At 43.5% G+C, this 12,750-nt stretch overlaps 1 protein-coding gene across 4 annotated transcripts in view; it reads left to right on the top strand.

Moving 5' to 3' along the window:
* PPP6R1 (protein phosphatase 6 regulatory subunit 1) overlaps positions 1-12,750 on the top strand; it is a 745,577-nt gene that overhangs the window by 425,863 nt on the left and 306,964 nt on the right. For 2 of the 4 annotated variants that reach the window (XM_069200759.1, XM_069200758.1), the window contains exon 16: positions 6,737-6,760. The exons of the other annotated variants lie outside the window; for them this stretch is intronic. In XM_069200759.1, the coding sequence (XP_069056860.1) occupies positions 6,737-6,760 (24 nt within the window). The remainder of the gene's footprint in view (positions 1-6,736; positions 6,761-12,750) is intronic. 4 annotated transcript variants of the gene reach the window in all.

Here is a 12,750-nt window from a genome sequence, read left to right as displayed (position 1 = left end):
TCTTGCACAGTCCTTTTCCAAAGTTGTCCTGTGGGCTTGGGGAAAGACCAGGTACTTACCTCTTCTCTCCTGGTCGCTGGGGAGGGGGGGGTCATCCTGGAACTTACCTCTTGGAATTCCTAGTTCATCCAGCTCCCTTCTACCGATTCCACTCCTTGGGTGGAGGACTGCCTTTCACATTCCACTTACTTAGTATATGGTTTGGTCTCCCCCTAGGGCCCTTGCTATTTAATATTGATTTTACTATTTGCTATTGCTTTCTTTTTTTATGCTAATCACTGACTGCTAATGTGTACATAATTGTGTGATTACTTACCTCCTATTGGAGTATTTCCTAATCAGTACTTTAGTAGTTGAGTTGCTATTATATAGTACCTTTATTTTTGTAGCACTGTATGTTTTTCATGTGTGACTGTAGTGGTATTGCATGAGCTTTGCATGTCTCCTAGATATCGGAGCTGCTCATCCACAGCTACATCTAGAGAGCCCTGGTATCCTAGACACTGCCTACCCTGCACTAATAGGGCATACAAGGACCTTGTATAAGTTGATAAACCCTTAGGTGCTCACCACACACCAGGCCAGCTTCCTACAGATATCCCATAAACAAACATGTGGGATTCAAGCCTTGTGGTGTCTGTCACAGGGAAATATGGATGGCAGAAACACCTTGGTTTGTTTGTTGTGCCTGGAGCTGGACCACGACAAGGCTTGTTTGGAATGTGGGACAATGAACCCAAAAGCTATTAGGGAGCGTGTCATTAAAAGCTTGTCCGCTTGATGTCAGACATCTTTGCACCAAGTCCCAGTTGTGTGAAAGGTTCTGGGCCACCTCTCTCAGTTGCTCCCGTCGGCCGCCGTTAAGGACCTGGACCTTGTTGGTTAAGTCCCACAAAAAGAAATCCAAGAAGTCGAAGCACTCTGTGACTACGCTGCACTGGTCCAAATCATTGGACGTGGCCCGACAACGATGTCAAAAGTCAAGGCACTGCTTCGTCTACCTTGCGTAGCCTGAGTCTACTTTGCATCTTCCCGAGTTTGCCGGATCGACCCCCGACCAACTAAAATAATTTTATGAGGCCATGCACCTCTTCTTTCTGCGATGGTCCTCTCTGGAGCAGCCTTGTTCCCCACAAGTCTGTGAGGTGTCCTGTCTGGATTTCTGCTGGCAGGTCCTCTGGATCTGGACCAGGTTGTAAATCAATGACTTTTACTGGGGTTCAGTCCTGTGGACGCATTCCATGAGTCACCTGCCCCATCATAATTACTCATTCTGACATGGAGACGGATCGGTGTCGTCTGATGTCGACTCTGGTGCCAACCGGATCCAGACCTTTTGGACTTCTTTGAACACTCCCCCCACCCAGTATCCCCCCCGTCCCCCACCCCCCCCAAAAAAAAAAAAACTTTCCTGCATGACCCTGTGAGGATTTTGGATGTAGGCCGACTGAGGAACCCTATGGTTATCCTGACCACCTTGAGGAATCCTTGGCTGAGGATACCTGGTATGAAGTAATGGCTGATGCCAGTTGCCTGGACATGTTATCATCCTCCTCTTGCCTCCCAGTGTGGCTATCAATAAAGGGGCTTCCCTTCCCGTGGTAGTGCAATGGATGGCTGAGGTCCTGTACCTTACACTGCCCTCAGTGGAAGTCAAGACTAATGTTTTGACAGAGGTGTTTAAGCCTGGGGTATCCCTAACAGAAGCCCCTACTACTCTTTCATCAAGCCCTTACCAATATTCTTCTTGGGGCCTTGGTTAAGCACTGTTTAAGCTATCCTGTGCACAGGACTATCACCTTCCACCACAGCCCTGCTTCTGGAGATCCAGCTTTGCTCACCCAGCGCCCCACCCTGAAGAGCCTGGTCGTCTTGTCCTCAATGTCCAAGGTTAACCCTGCTGTGTTCCCTACCACACCACCGGATAGGGAATCCAAGAGGCTGGACACCTTTGGGAAGAGGATTTTTTTTTTCTCCAGCCTTGCACTATGATCAGTGAACACGGTCTCTTGGGCCCCATATCCTCACACTTGGTTGTGCATGTGCTGGCCATGGTCTCTGAGGAGGCTCGAGCTATTCTGATCCATGATATTGCTGATGGCAGGTATGCAGCCAAGTTCACAGACTGCTACAGACTGGACATGACTGCCTTGCTAGCTAGAGCCATTGCTTTCTCAGTGGCGCTCCAGCGCCATGCGTTTCTGAGGTCCTCTTGCTTCTCTGGGGATGTACAGGCATCCCTTATAGACACTCCTTTTGACTCTGCTTGCTTATTTGGTGATCAGGTGGATTTGGGGCTTGGGTGCTTTAAGGACATCAGGGCCTCTGACAGATTGCTGGAACTCTTCATGGTCTCATGACAATAGCCTCCGCCTTTTGATCTTTCTGTTGCTGTGGTAGGGGTTACCAGCCATTTCTTCTTCCACCCGGTCTCCACGGCCAGCAGACTAACTAGTCCTTTTGTGGCCATGAATGCGGCTCCCACAAGCCGTATGTGGGGCTCAATTGCAGAGTTCTGCCCAGTCTGCCATCCACCTGGCATCCATAGCCTACAAACCCCATGAAATATGCCCTCACACCATCACAGGGCAACCGGTTGGTGGCAGGATCAGGCACCACCTGCCACGCTAGCAAGTCATCCCTAGGGGCAAGTGGGTGCTCCAAATTTTCAAGCAAGTATACACCCGTCCATTCATATAAGGCCAGCCACCTATGCCTCCATCCTCAGGTCGTCTATCGAAGGACTTGCCTCTCACTGCTACATCAGGAAAGGCAGGCTCTTTTAGGCAAATTACACATCAGAAGTAGGTGTTGGCTGCTGCTCCTGCTACTTTCTGATGTCAGAGAAGGACAGATGTCTCCACTCCCTTCTAAAAGAAATGGAAGTTCAGAATGCTCACTCTTGCTCATTTCCTGTGTGCGTTAGACTTTGGAGATCGGATGGTAAAATTTGACCTGCAGGACGCCCGTTTTCATAGTCCTTTTCTGCGTTACGTGTGGATCATGGTAGGCCATGACCACTTTCAATTTGCTGTTTTTGCCTTTGTTCTTACTATCGCCCTGCAAGTGTTTACGAAATTGATGGTGGTGGTTGCGACCCATCTGCGGAGGTCAGGGGGTTCTAGGCTTCTTTCCCTATCTTGACAGGCTATTTAAGGTGGGCTCACCTCCAGACTACTGTGGATCACCTGCATTTGTTGAGGTTTACTATGAATATGCCAAAGTCAGTCGACTCCCTTTCAGTGCTCTCTTTTATCTGAGCCATTTTGGTCACAGTGCAGTTGTCGGCCTATCCTCCTCACCGGTGAGATTTGGATGTTCAGGCTACGATTCTGATGTTTCAACCTCTGAACCTCTATCCTGGATTTTGGTGGGACTGGCCCTGAGGCTGCTGGGCTTTATGGCCTCCTGCACCAGCTGGCATATGCAGGCTCTGCAGCGGGACCTCAAGTCCCAGGGGGCACAGCATCAGTGGAATTTCTCTGACCTGGTCCAGAGTCTCAGCTCCATATCAAACTGTTGGAGTTGAGAACGATTCGCTTGACATCGAAAGCCTCTCTTACTTCCATCAAGGGGATATTGATTCGGGTATTCTTGGACAACACTACTGCCATGTGGTACTGCCACAAGCAGTACTGGGTGGGATCTTGGACCCTGTGCCATGAGGCACTACTCCTCGAAGCATGTCACATTGCGTCTGGCATGAATAAACCTGCCGACTGGAAACTGATTGGCATCACCTATTGATATGCAGAGGTACTGCTCAAGATTTTCTAGATCCAGCCTGATGCCTGAGGAATATTCTAAGGTAAGGAATCTGTGGCTAGATAGTTTGTACCAGGTAAGGCGTTAAAAAAAGGTAGTAACTTGTTCTTTATGGCCAGATAAACATGACTCCATTTCAAAGGCTAAGAAAAGAAGGTAGATGATACCTTTTAAACTAAAGGGTATCCTCACGTTCCTGGGCGGTGCTAGTTGTTTCTAAAGATACGCATAAAAGATGCATATCCAGGTAAATCCTTGGGCTCCCCTCTCGCCCCTCCCCTCACCCTCAATAAAGTTATATGAGTAATGTCCCCAAAGACTGGTCTTGCTTACAATATTATGCCTGTGGTGGTGGGTACTATCTTGGATGAATGCTTGCTGGTAGGTGGTTCGAAAGGACAAGCATTGTGCCAGGTGCTGCAAGAGTGTGTGGCAGCATTTGATCAGGCTGGCCTCATTCAGAAGGAGCATCTGACTGCATATTTTTAATGCCATCTGGTTTACAGAGGTCTGTGTTGGACATCATCTCTGAAGATGGAAGAGGCATGTTTTTGGAAAGTAGGTAGAAATGATCTGCTGGCATAGGTGCAGCATCATGGGAAGGTACCAAAACCACAAAGACTGAAGTGTGGCAGGGGATTTTGCTGCATGGAAATTCCTTGAAGTACATTTCATCAAATACACTTATTGAATTATAGGATTTTTAATAGACACAGGACATATTAGGTAAATTATGACAGATGTGTATCCATGAGCGTGTGACACCGTAATCTTCAGAGGTTGAAGACACATTATTGAGGAGGATTGGTGGAAGTGTCCTGCTTGAAACAGTGGCGGCCATATAGGGGATTAGATGGTCAGGATAAATGAAACTGCTGGCATGCCTGGGAGGAACGCTGGTGGAAATTGTCTGGACTAAATTAGCAGTGTAGTGTACTTGGATTGAGCTTGCAAGGTATAGGAGACAACTATCCTATTCTGGGAGGTGTAAAGCGATTAAAGTATTATCGACATATGGGCATGATTGTAAATAACATTTTCCTTCCACCTGTAACTAAGCAGTAGTTTATGTTTATGGATAATTAATTAGAGCCTTAAAAAAAGAGCTCCTTGTCTGCGTGACGAATAAAGGGTAAAACATGTGTTGACTGTTAGATCTCAAGAAAAAAGTCAGAGAATACAAATAAAAGCAACTTCAACTTTAAAGAATTGGATGTTGTCATGCTGGACAATAAAATGTATTTGTTTTCGATATTGTGATATTTTACCATAATTGAAATCACTGTGTTTTCATTAATGTTTTGGTGTTTTCATACCATTAGCGAATGTCTGTTAGAAGTGTTTTTATCTTTAGTGCTTCATTCAGGCATCAGGCTTGTGTGCATTAGTTAGTGTTTGTAATATTTATTTTCCTGCAATCTTGTGTGCTATTTAAGACTACCTTGATTTGAAAGCTGGGACCTTCTCCAACTTTTGACCAGCTGTCTACCTTTTTGCCTTTTTTGGGTTTGTTGTTTTGAGACAGCTGTTGGGAAAGTACTGCATATAAGATAGCCTTAGAGTCTGCATGCATGGCGACCTTGTATCAGCTGGCTGCTTTCTTCAGTTTTGTGTGTCATGGTGATTGTGTGCCTCCAGAACTACAGAGAAAATATTTCAAACAAAGGACAATTTGGAAGCGAGGAACCAAACCTATAATGAACTGCCCATGCATATCCTGATCTCTGAAGAGTTGTGGGGGTATAGTGTGGCAACGGGATGGGAAACAATTGAGAAATGAGATTGGAGGAACAATCCATTGTTATTTTGTCAGTAAAGACAACTTAATAAAACAAATTAAATGAAATTATCTTGATGTTAGCTACCTAGTCTGCTGCAAGTGCTGGAGAGAAATACTGAACTTGGATCTGCTTCCATCTCGGTGGCCTGTAGACTGCAAGTCTACTCCAGAGTTGAGAATTCAGTTCTGAGTAGGTTCCATCACAGGTTAGCCTACAAACCTGGACATGATATGTAGCTGGAACTGTATAAAGAATATGGAACCCAAAATATTAATTAAAGGTTGATGACTATATAGAAAAGACCAGTTTAACTTAGACCGCCATTCTGAGGATACTGTTTTTAGATAAGTAATTATCCTTGGTAATAAGAAAATAATTTTCCAGCACCAGTCTTTGAAAATATTTAAACGACCACCTAACGTTTTAAAGTTGGTCTGACTATAAAGACATAGGAAATGAAAATAGATAATAGAGAAAGCTAGATTTTTCCTTCAAACCTCCATAAATGCATGTATACTGAATGTGTCACTTTTGAGAAGTCTTTTTCTATTTACATTGTATAATGTGCGTTCAGTTTATGTACCTTCAGAATAGTGACAATGTTGAACTGAACATAAGTGATATGGGTTAATATCCAAACAGGCTGGTGCTTCTGAAAAGGAAGAGACTGCAGAGAGGAGAGTCATTATTAGCTCAAAAATGATTGCGGTTACTCACAATATTGCCGCAGTTTTGCCAACCCTTGAGCCAACAGAAATTGTCCTATTTGAACATGGTTCAGTCAATCTCAATGTAGTGTATGGTCAAGACATTGCTGCATTGCTTTATCTTATGGTAAACCTTTTTCACTGTTTAGGTAGAGTTGAAGTGTGCTTATATGTGTTGGGCCTGTTTGTTTCATGTGCACGGCTTGCAAAACAATGTCACGTGTGGTAATCCTTTAGTCTACCCAATTTTGTTGAGAGGATTTGCCGTCCCCTTCATCACTGTTTGCCTGTAAACTGTTGAAATTGGCATTGTTATTTTCCATGTCAACATCAGTGTTCTTTTGCTAACCTGCCAGCACATTTGCTCTGTAGGGGCAGCTAGAGCAGTATTTTTTGTATGTCTAATGCTTTCCTTTCCTACATCTTCTTTCCCCATCCCATGTTTGATTTGTGTGCTTTCTCTGTTTCTTTTATGTCCTGCAGTGCTCATTTTCGACAGCTGAAAAGGTAAAACCAACTAATCTGTTTGAGATGCTGGTGTAGGGAGCCACACTTGACTCTTCCTTTTCCATATTAAGTTTTGCACTGGAAAGAGAATCCCGATAGCAATTATGGCTTTGATTCAATGCTGTCTGAAGCCAGAAATTATTGCTACAGTCATTTCTAAAATAAAACATTTTAAAGATGTTATGATTAGCACTATTTAAGTGGAAGGACATCACAGAAAGAACCAAAATTCAAGGGTTCCATATTTTATTATTGACACTTTTGAGGAGACAAGGAGTGGTGTGTAAAAAGGTTTTCAATGTATTAATCCTCCTGTCTCCATCCTTTCGTGGAGGGGTCTAGTACTTCGGGCAGGCCCTTTCCTTCCTGCAACTCATCACAGCATGTCCCCAGAACTAACTACCCTTCTCACATGCAAAAAAAAAGGCTTGACGGATTTTCCAACACCACCCGCTTTACTTTTAATAAATATTCTGTTTTCCTATAGTTTAGAAGGGCATTGCAGAAAGTTATTTTCTTGAAAACTTTCTGAATTCTTAACTCCTCATCTTTCTTTGAACTGGGCCTTTTTTTTTTTTTTAAATGGTGTCTCTTTATATTGGGTTTTAGCCTTCAGATAGGACTGTTGGTATGTGTGTGTAATGAGTCTTCTCGGAATCCAGTCCTCCAGTTTAACAAAGGCATTCGTATTATAAAGTATTGCACTCTTGGTTGATGGTTCCCACATTGTTGAAGGTTCCAATGCCTAAACACCATTGGCCAGTATTAAGCCCATTTGAGAGAAAGCTGTTGCTTCTAGTGCATTTACATTTGAGTTCAAATGAGTGTTTAGGTGTAAAGCATCTTTATTGGAAGTAGTTTAAACATGTTATTGTGGCTTTTCTTGTTATTAATGGCTTGTCTTTGACTATTTTGAGCCATCTTCAGACCCCAGTCACAGCTTGATTACTCTTTGACAGTTTTTTTTTCGCTGACCAAATAAATGTAAATATCCTTTTTATGTTAAGTTTAGCCACACACTAATAGTTTGATTGATGGGGAAACAGTGATATTATTTATGTTTGCACAGCTTCTCAAATCCTTGAATCCTAAGGAGCAACAGTTTCTTTCTCTAGTCTTTTTTCATGTTAAAATCACCTCATGATGAAACTACTTCTAATGAGAAATGATAGAGTTTTAAGGGAGGCGAGTTTCAAGTTACCAAAGATTAGTATCTGGTCTCCTGAATATGACCGAATTTTATAGTCTTATATCAAGATACTTATCCACACCATCCGCTTCCCACATTGAAGAGGACCTTTTCTCATGAGGGAGCTTCTGATTTTGCATCCTCAAGTATTTCTAGTTTTATTATGTTCAATTTTAATCTAGATATTCTTGATGCAGGTGTTTCTGTTAACATTTACCTATGTACAGTTTTGAGCACCAGACTTTTAAAATTTAGACCACTAGTTAATGCTCAGGCCTTGGTGTGTTCCTCCTTACGAAAATGGAAGCTTTCAGGGCTTATTATTGTAAAATTATGCAAGTTGAAAGAGCTCCAAGAGAATGCAGAGCAGGCTACTGTTTCATTGTTATATGCAGTCTTAAATTCGACCAGTCGTAGACAGCAGTTGTGTGTGTGTGTGTGTGTGTGTGTATATATATATATATATATATATATATATATGTTCAGTGGCATGTGTAGCTACAGATACACATGCTGTGCATTATTCCTGCCATCTAGTGTTGGGCTCGGAGTGTTACAAGTTGTTTTTCTTCAAAGAAGTGTTTTCGAGTCACGAGATCGAGTGACTCCTCCTCTTCGTTTCCATTGCGCATGGGCATTGACTACATTGTGAGATTGTTTTCTTTCTGCTGTTGGGTTCGGACATGTTTCCTTTCGATCCGAGATTTCGATTCGGAAAACTTTGAAAAACTCTTTTCGTCTGTATTGTATCGTTCAGGTTTATATCTTACATCCACACAGCGGTACCGTTGGGGGAAAAAACAACTTTACTCTCCCCTCGGGGCGTGAGCGCCCAACTCGGGCATATTTGGGCCAACCGTGTGGAAGCCTCATGGATCGGACTCCATTCCGGTTCTGTTCTCGGTGCCACAAGAAATACCTGTATACTGACCAGCATCTGGTTTGTAATCTTTGCCTTTCCCCGGATCATCAGGAAGAAAATTGTGAGGCTTGTCGATCGATCCGATAGAAAAAGACTCTTTGAGACAGGAAGGCATGACAACTCAAAATGGCATCGAGAAGCAGCGAACATCTCGTCGTGGAGGAGGAAGAAATGATGCAAACAGCGGTCTCGGTTTGAGATTCCGAATCCGAACAGGAAGCAGAACAAGACAGACCGGTCACAGCAGGACCTGTGAGTACGCCTGCCCCTGTGCCCTCACAAAAGCAAAAACATAAGGCCTCGGGTACGCCACTGCCGGAAGGCCATGGCTCGGCCCGAAAAAAGACTACTGGTGACCAACTTACCAGTTCGGGACCGAAAAAGGCCACTCCTCTTAAAACATCGGAGGCAACAAAGAGCTCCGTGTCTGACTCCAGCAAACATCATTTTTCGGAGTCAAAATTTAGAAAATCACTTTCAGAGCCGAAAACATAGACAGCATCATCTTTTTTTGATCCATAAAAAGCCTGCTTCGGAGCCGAAATGCCAGCATACACAGAGGAGCATGGACTTTCAAAAAGACTTAAAGAAAGCCACAAAACCTCTAAGAGGAGTATCAGGTACAACCAATACTTGAAGTTATGGATGAAAGGCAGTCCAGGATCCACATCCATAAAGAAACAGGCAGAATTCAGACAGCACCTCCTCTGAAACCAAAAAGGAAGCTAGGCTTTCAGGAGGAATTGGACACTATGCAGCCTCCAGCAAAAGTGCCAAAGCAGAAGGCGAAACCACCACTCCCTCAATCTTCTCCTTCTACCTCTCCACACCTGCCTACCTCTCCTCCTACTAGTCCTACACCAGTGCAGTCACCCACTCACTCTTTTGACTCACAAGACAATGTGGATCCATGGGACCTTTATGATCCAGATCAAATGCCTAGTAATGACCCAGACAGCTATCCCTCTAAACTCTCACCACCTGAGGATAGCACGGTCTGCAATCAAGCTATCGCTAGGGCTGCAGCATACCATGGGGTCACCATGCATACAGAACCCCTAGAAAAAGATTTCATGTTTAACACCCTGTCCTCAACACACTCTAAATATCAATGCCTTCCCATGCTCCCGGGCATATTAAAACACGCATATCAGATATTTAGTGAACCTGTTAAGGCACGTATAATAACAGCCAGGATAGAGAAAAAATATAAACCTCTACCCTCTGATCCTGATTACATTACCCATCAGGTACCTCCAGATTCTGTGGTCGTTAGCCCTGCCAGAAAAAGAGCAGTCAGTCAGTCATTAGTAGATGCCTGATAAGGAGAGCAGGAAACGAGTGGCATCCCTACCAGCAAATCAGTGGAAGATAGCCAACTCACAAGCACTGTTAGCTCGCTATGACAGTGCCCATTGGGATGAAATGCAAGACCTAATCCAGCAACTCCCCAAAGAAGAACCCAAAGAGGGCACAACAAGTAGTGGACGAAGGGCAAGCCATTACTAATAATCAAATACGATCTGCCCTAGATGCAGCAGACACTGCTGCTAGAAGTGTCAATACTCCAGTCACAATACGCAGGCATGCATGGCTCAGATCCTCTGGTTTTAAACCAAAAATACAGCAGGCTGCGTTAAACATGCCATTCAACAAAAACATCTTTTTGGGCCAGAAGTTGACACAGCCATAGAAAAGTTAAGAAATGATTCAGACACGGCAAAAGCAATGGGCACACCATACAGGGGATCCTTTCGGAAACCCCAGTTTCGAGGTGGGTTCATTCCACAGACAACTGAGGCATCCACATCACAGGCAAAACCAACCTACCATCCACAATACCAATGAGGTGGTTTTAGGGGCAAGTATAGAGGACAGTACCCCAGAAATAGAGGGACATTTCAAACATCTAAACGACCTCCACAGCATCCTAAATAGTGACTTCCCTCAATCCCTTCCACTCCACACCTCTCCTGTGGGGGGAAGACTAAAACAGTGCCACACAAATTGGCACAACATTACCACAGACAATTGGTACTATCAATTATCTGTAATGGCTATTGCCTAGAATTGATACACACTCCTCCAAATATACCACCAATGTCACACAAATTATCCACAGAACACATCAGTCTGTTACAAGAAGAAGTCCAATCTCTACTACTCAAACAAGCAATAGAATTGGTACCACAATCTCAAATAGGGAAAGGAATTTACTCACTATATTTCCTAATTCCCAAAAAGGATGGCACCCTCAGGCCAATATTTGATCTCAGGAACTTCAATCTTTACATCCTGTCAGACCATTTTCACAAGGTAACTCTACACAATATTATCCCACTACTCCAAAAACCCGATTTCATGATGGCACTAGACCTCAAAGATGCATATTTCCATATACCCATCGATCCTGCACACAGAAAATATCTCAGGTTTGTCATTCAAGGAAAGCACTATCAGTTCAAAGTGTTGCCCTTTGGAATAACAGCCCCAAGGCTATTCACAAAATGCCTAGCGGTAGTCGCAGCCTACCTAAGAAGACAACATGCATGTCTTTCCATATCTAGACGATTGGCTAATAAAATCAAACAGTCATACGCAATGCCAAAATCATACGCATTACGTAATACAAACCTTACACACACTAGGGTTCTCAATAAACTACCAAAAATAACATCTACAACCAACACAAATACAACAGTATTTGGGTGTAATACTAAATACTCCGCAAACGCTAGCATGTCCAAATACACAAAGGATACAAGCATTCCAAAATTTAATCATACAAACAAATCAACGATACACTGTCAGATTTGTCATGAAGATTTTAGGAATGATGGCATCATGTATTGCAATTATTCCACACGCAAGACTAAACATGCAGCCCCTACAACAGTGCCTTGCACAACAATGGTCACAGGCACACGGTCAACTTCAAGATCTAGTGTTGATAGACCGCCGAACATGCATGTCCCTTCAGTGGTGGAATTCCACAAATCTATGCAAAGGGTGGCCATTTCAAGACCCTGTGCCTCAGACCATAATTACAACGGATGCATCAATGATTGGTTGGGGAGCCCACCTAAACAATCACAACATTCAAGGGCAATGGGATACCAAACACAGGCAGCTACATGTAAATCACTTGGAGTTGTTAGCTGTCTTCCTAGCACTCAAAGCCTTTCAACCTCTTCTCACACAGAAGAATGTCCTTATCAAAACAGACAACATGACAACCATGTACTACCTAAACAAACAGGGATGGACACATTCATCCCAACTCTCCCTTCTAGCCCAGAAAATTTGGAAATGGGCAATCCGCAACGAAATTCACCTGTTAGCACAATACATTCCAGGGATAGAAAATCAATTAGCGGATATCCTCAGCAGAAATCACCAGCAAACACAAGAATGGGAGATTCATCCTCAAGTACTTCAAAAATACTTTCAACAATGGGGAACGCCAAACATAGATCTGTCGCCACAAGCGAAAACACAAAATGCCAAAACTTCGCACCCAGACAACCATATCCCCTATCCAAGGGCAATGCTCTATGGATCAATTGGTCAGGGAGATTTGCTTACGCTTTTCCCCCTCTTGCACTCCTGTTTCTAGTCAACAAGTTGTGACAAACTTCACTCAACATGATACTCATAGCACCAACATGGGCACGCCAACCGGGGTACGCAACATTATTAGACTTGTCAGTAGTACCACACTCCAAACTCCCAAACAGACCAGATCTGTTGACACAAAACAAAGGCCAAATCGGGCACCCAAATCACTAAATATAGCAATTTGGCTCCTGAAGTCATTGATTTTGGATATTTACAACTCCCATCAGAATGCACGGAAGTTATTAATCATGCAAGAAAACC

This window comes from Pleurodeles waltl, chromosome 7, assembly GCF_031143425.1.
Source record: "Pleurodeles waltl isolate 20211129_DDA chromosome 7, aPleWal1.hap1.20221129, whole genome shotgun sequence".
Lineage (NCBI taxonomy): Eukaryota > Metazoa > Chordata > Amphibia > Caudata > Salamandridae > Pleurodeles > Pleurodeles waltl.
The sequence above is the reverse complement of the archived record's forward strand: the minus strand, read 5'-3'. Positions and strand labels throughout refer to the sequence as shown.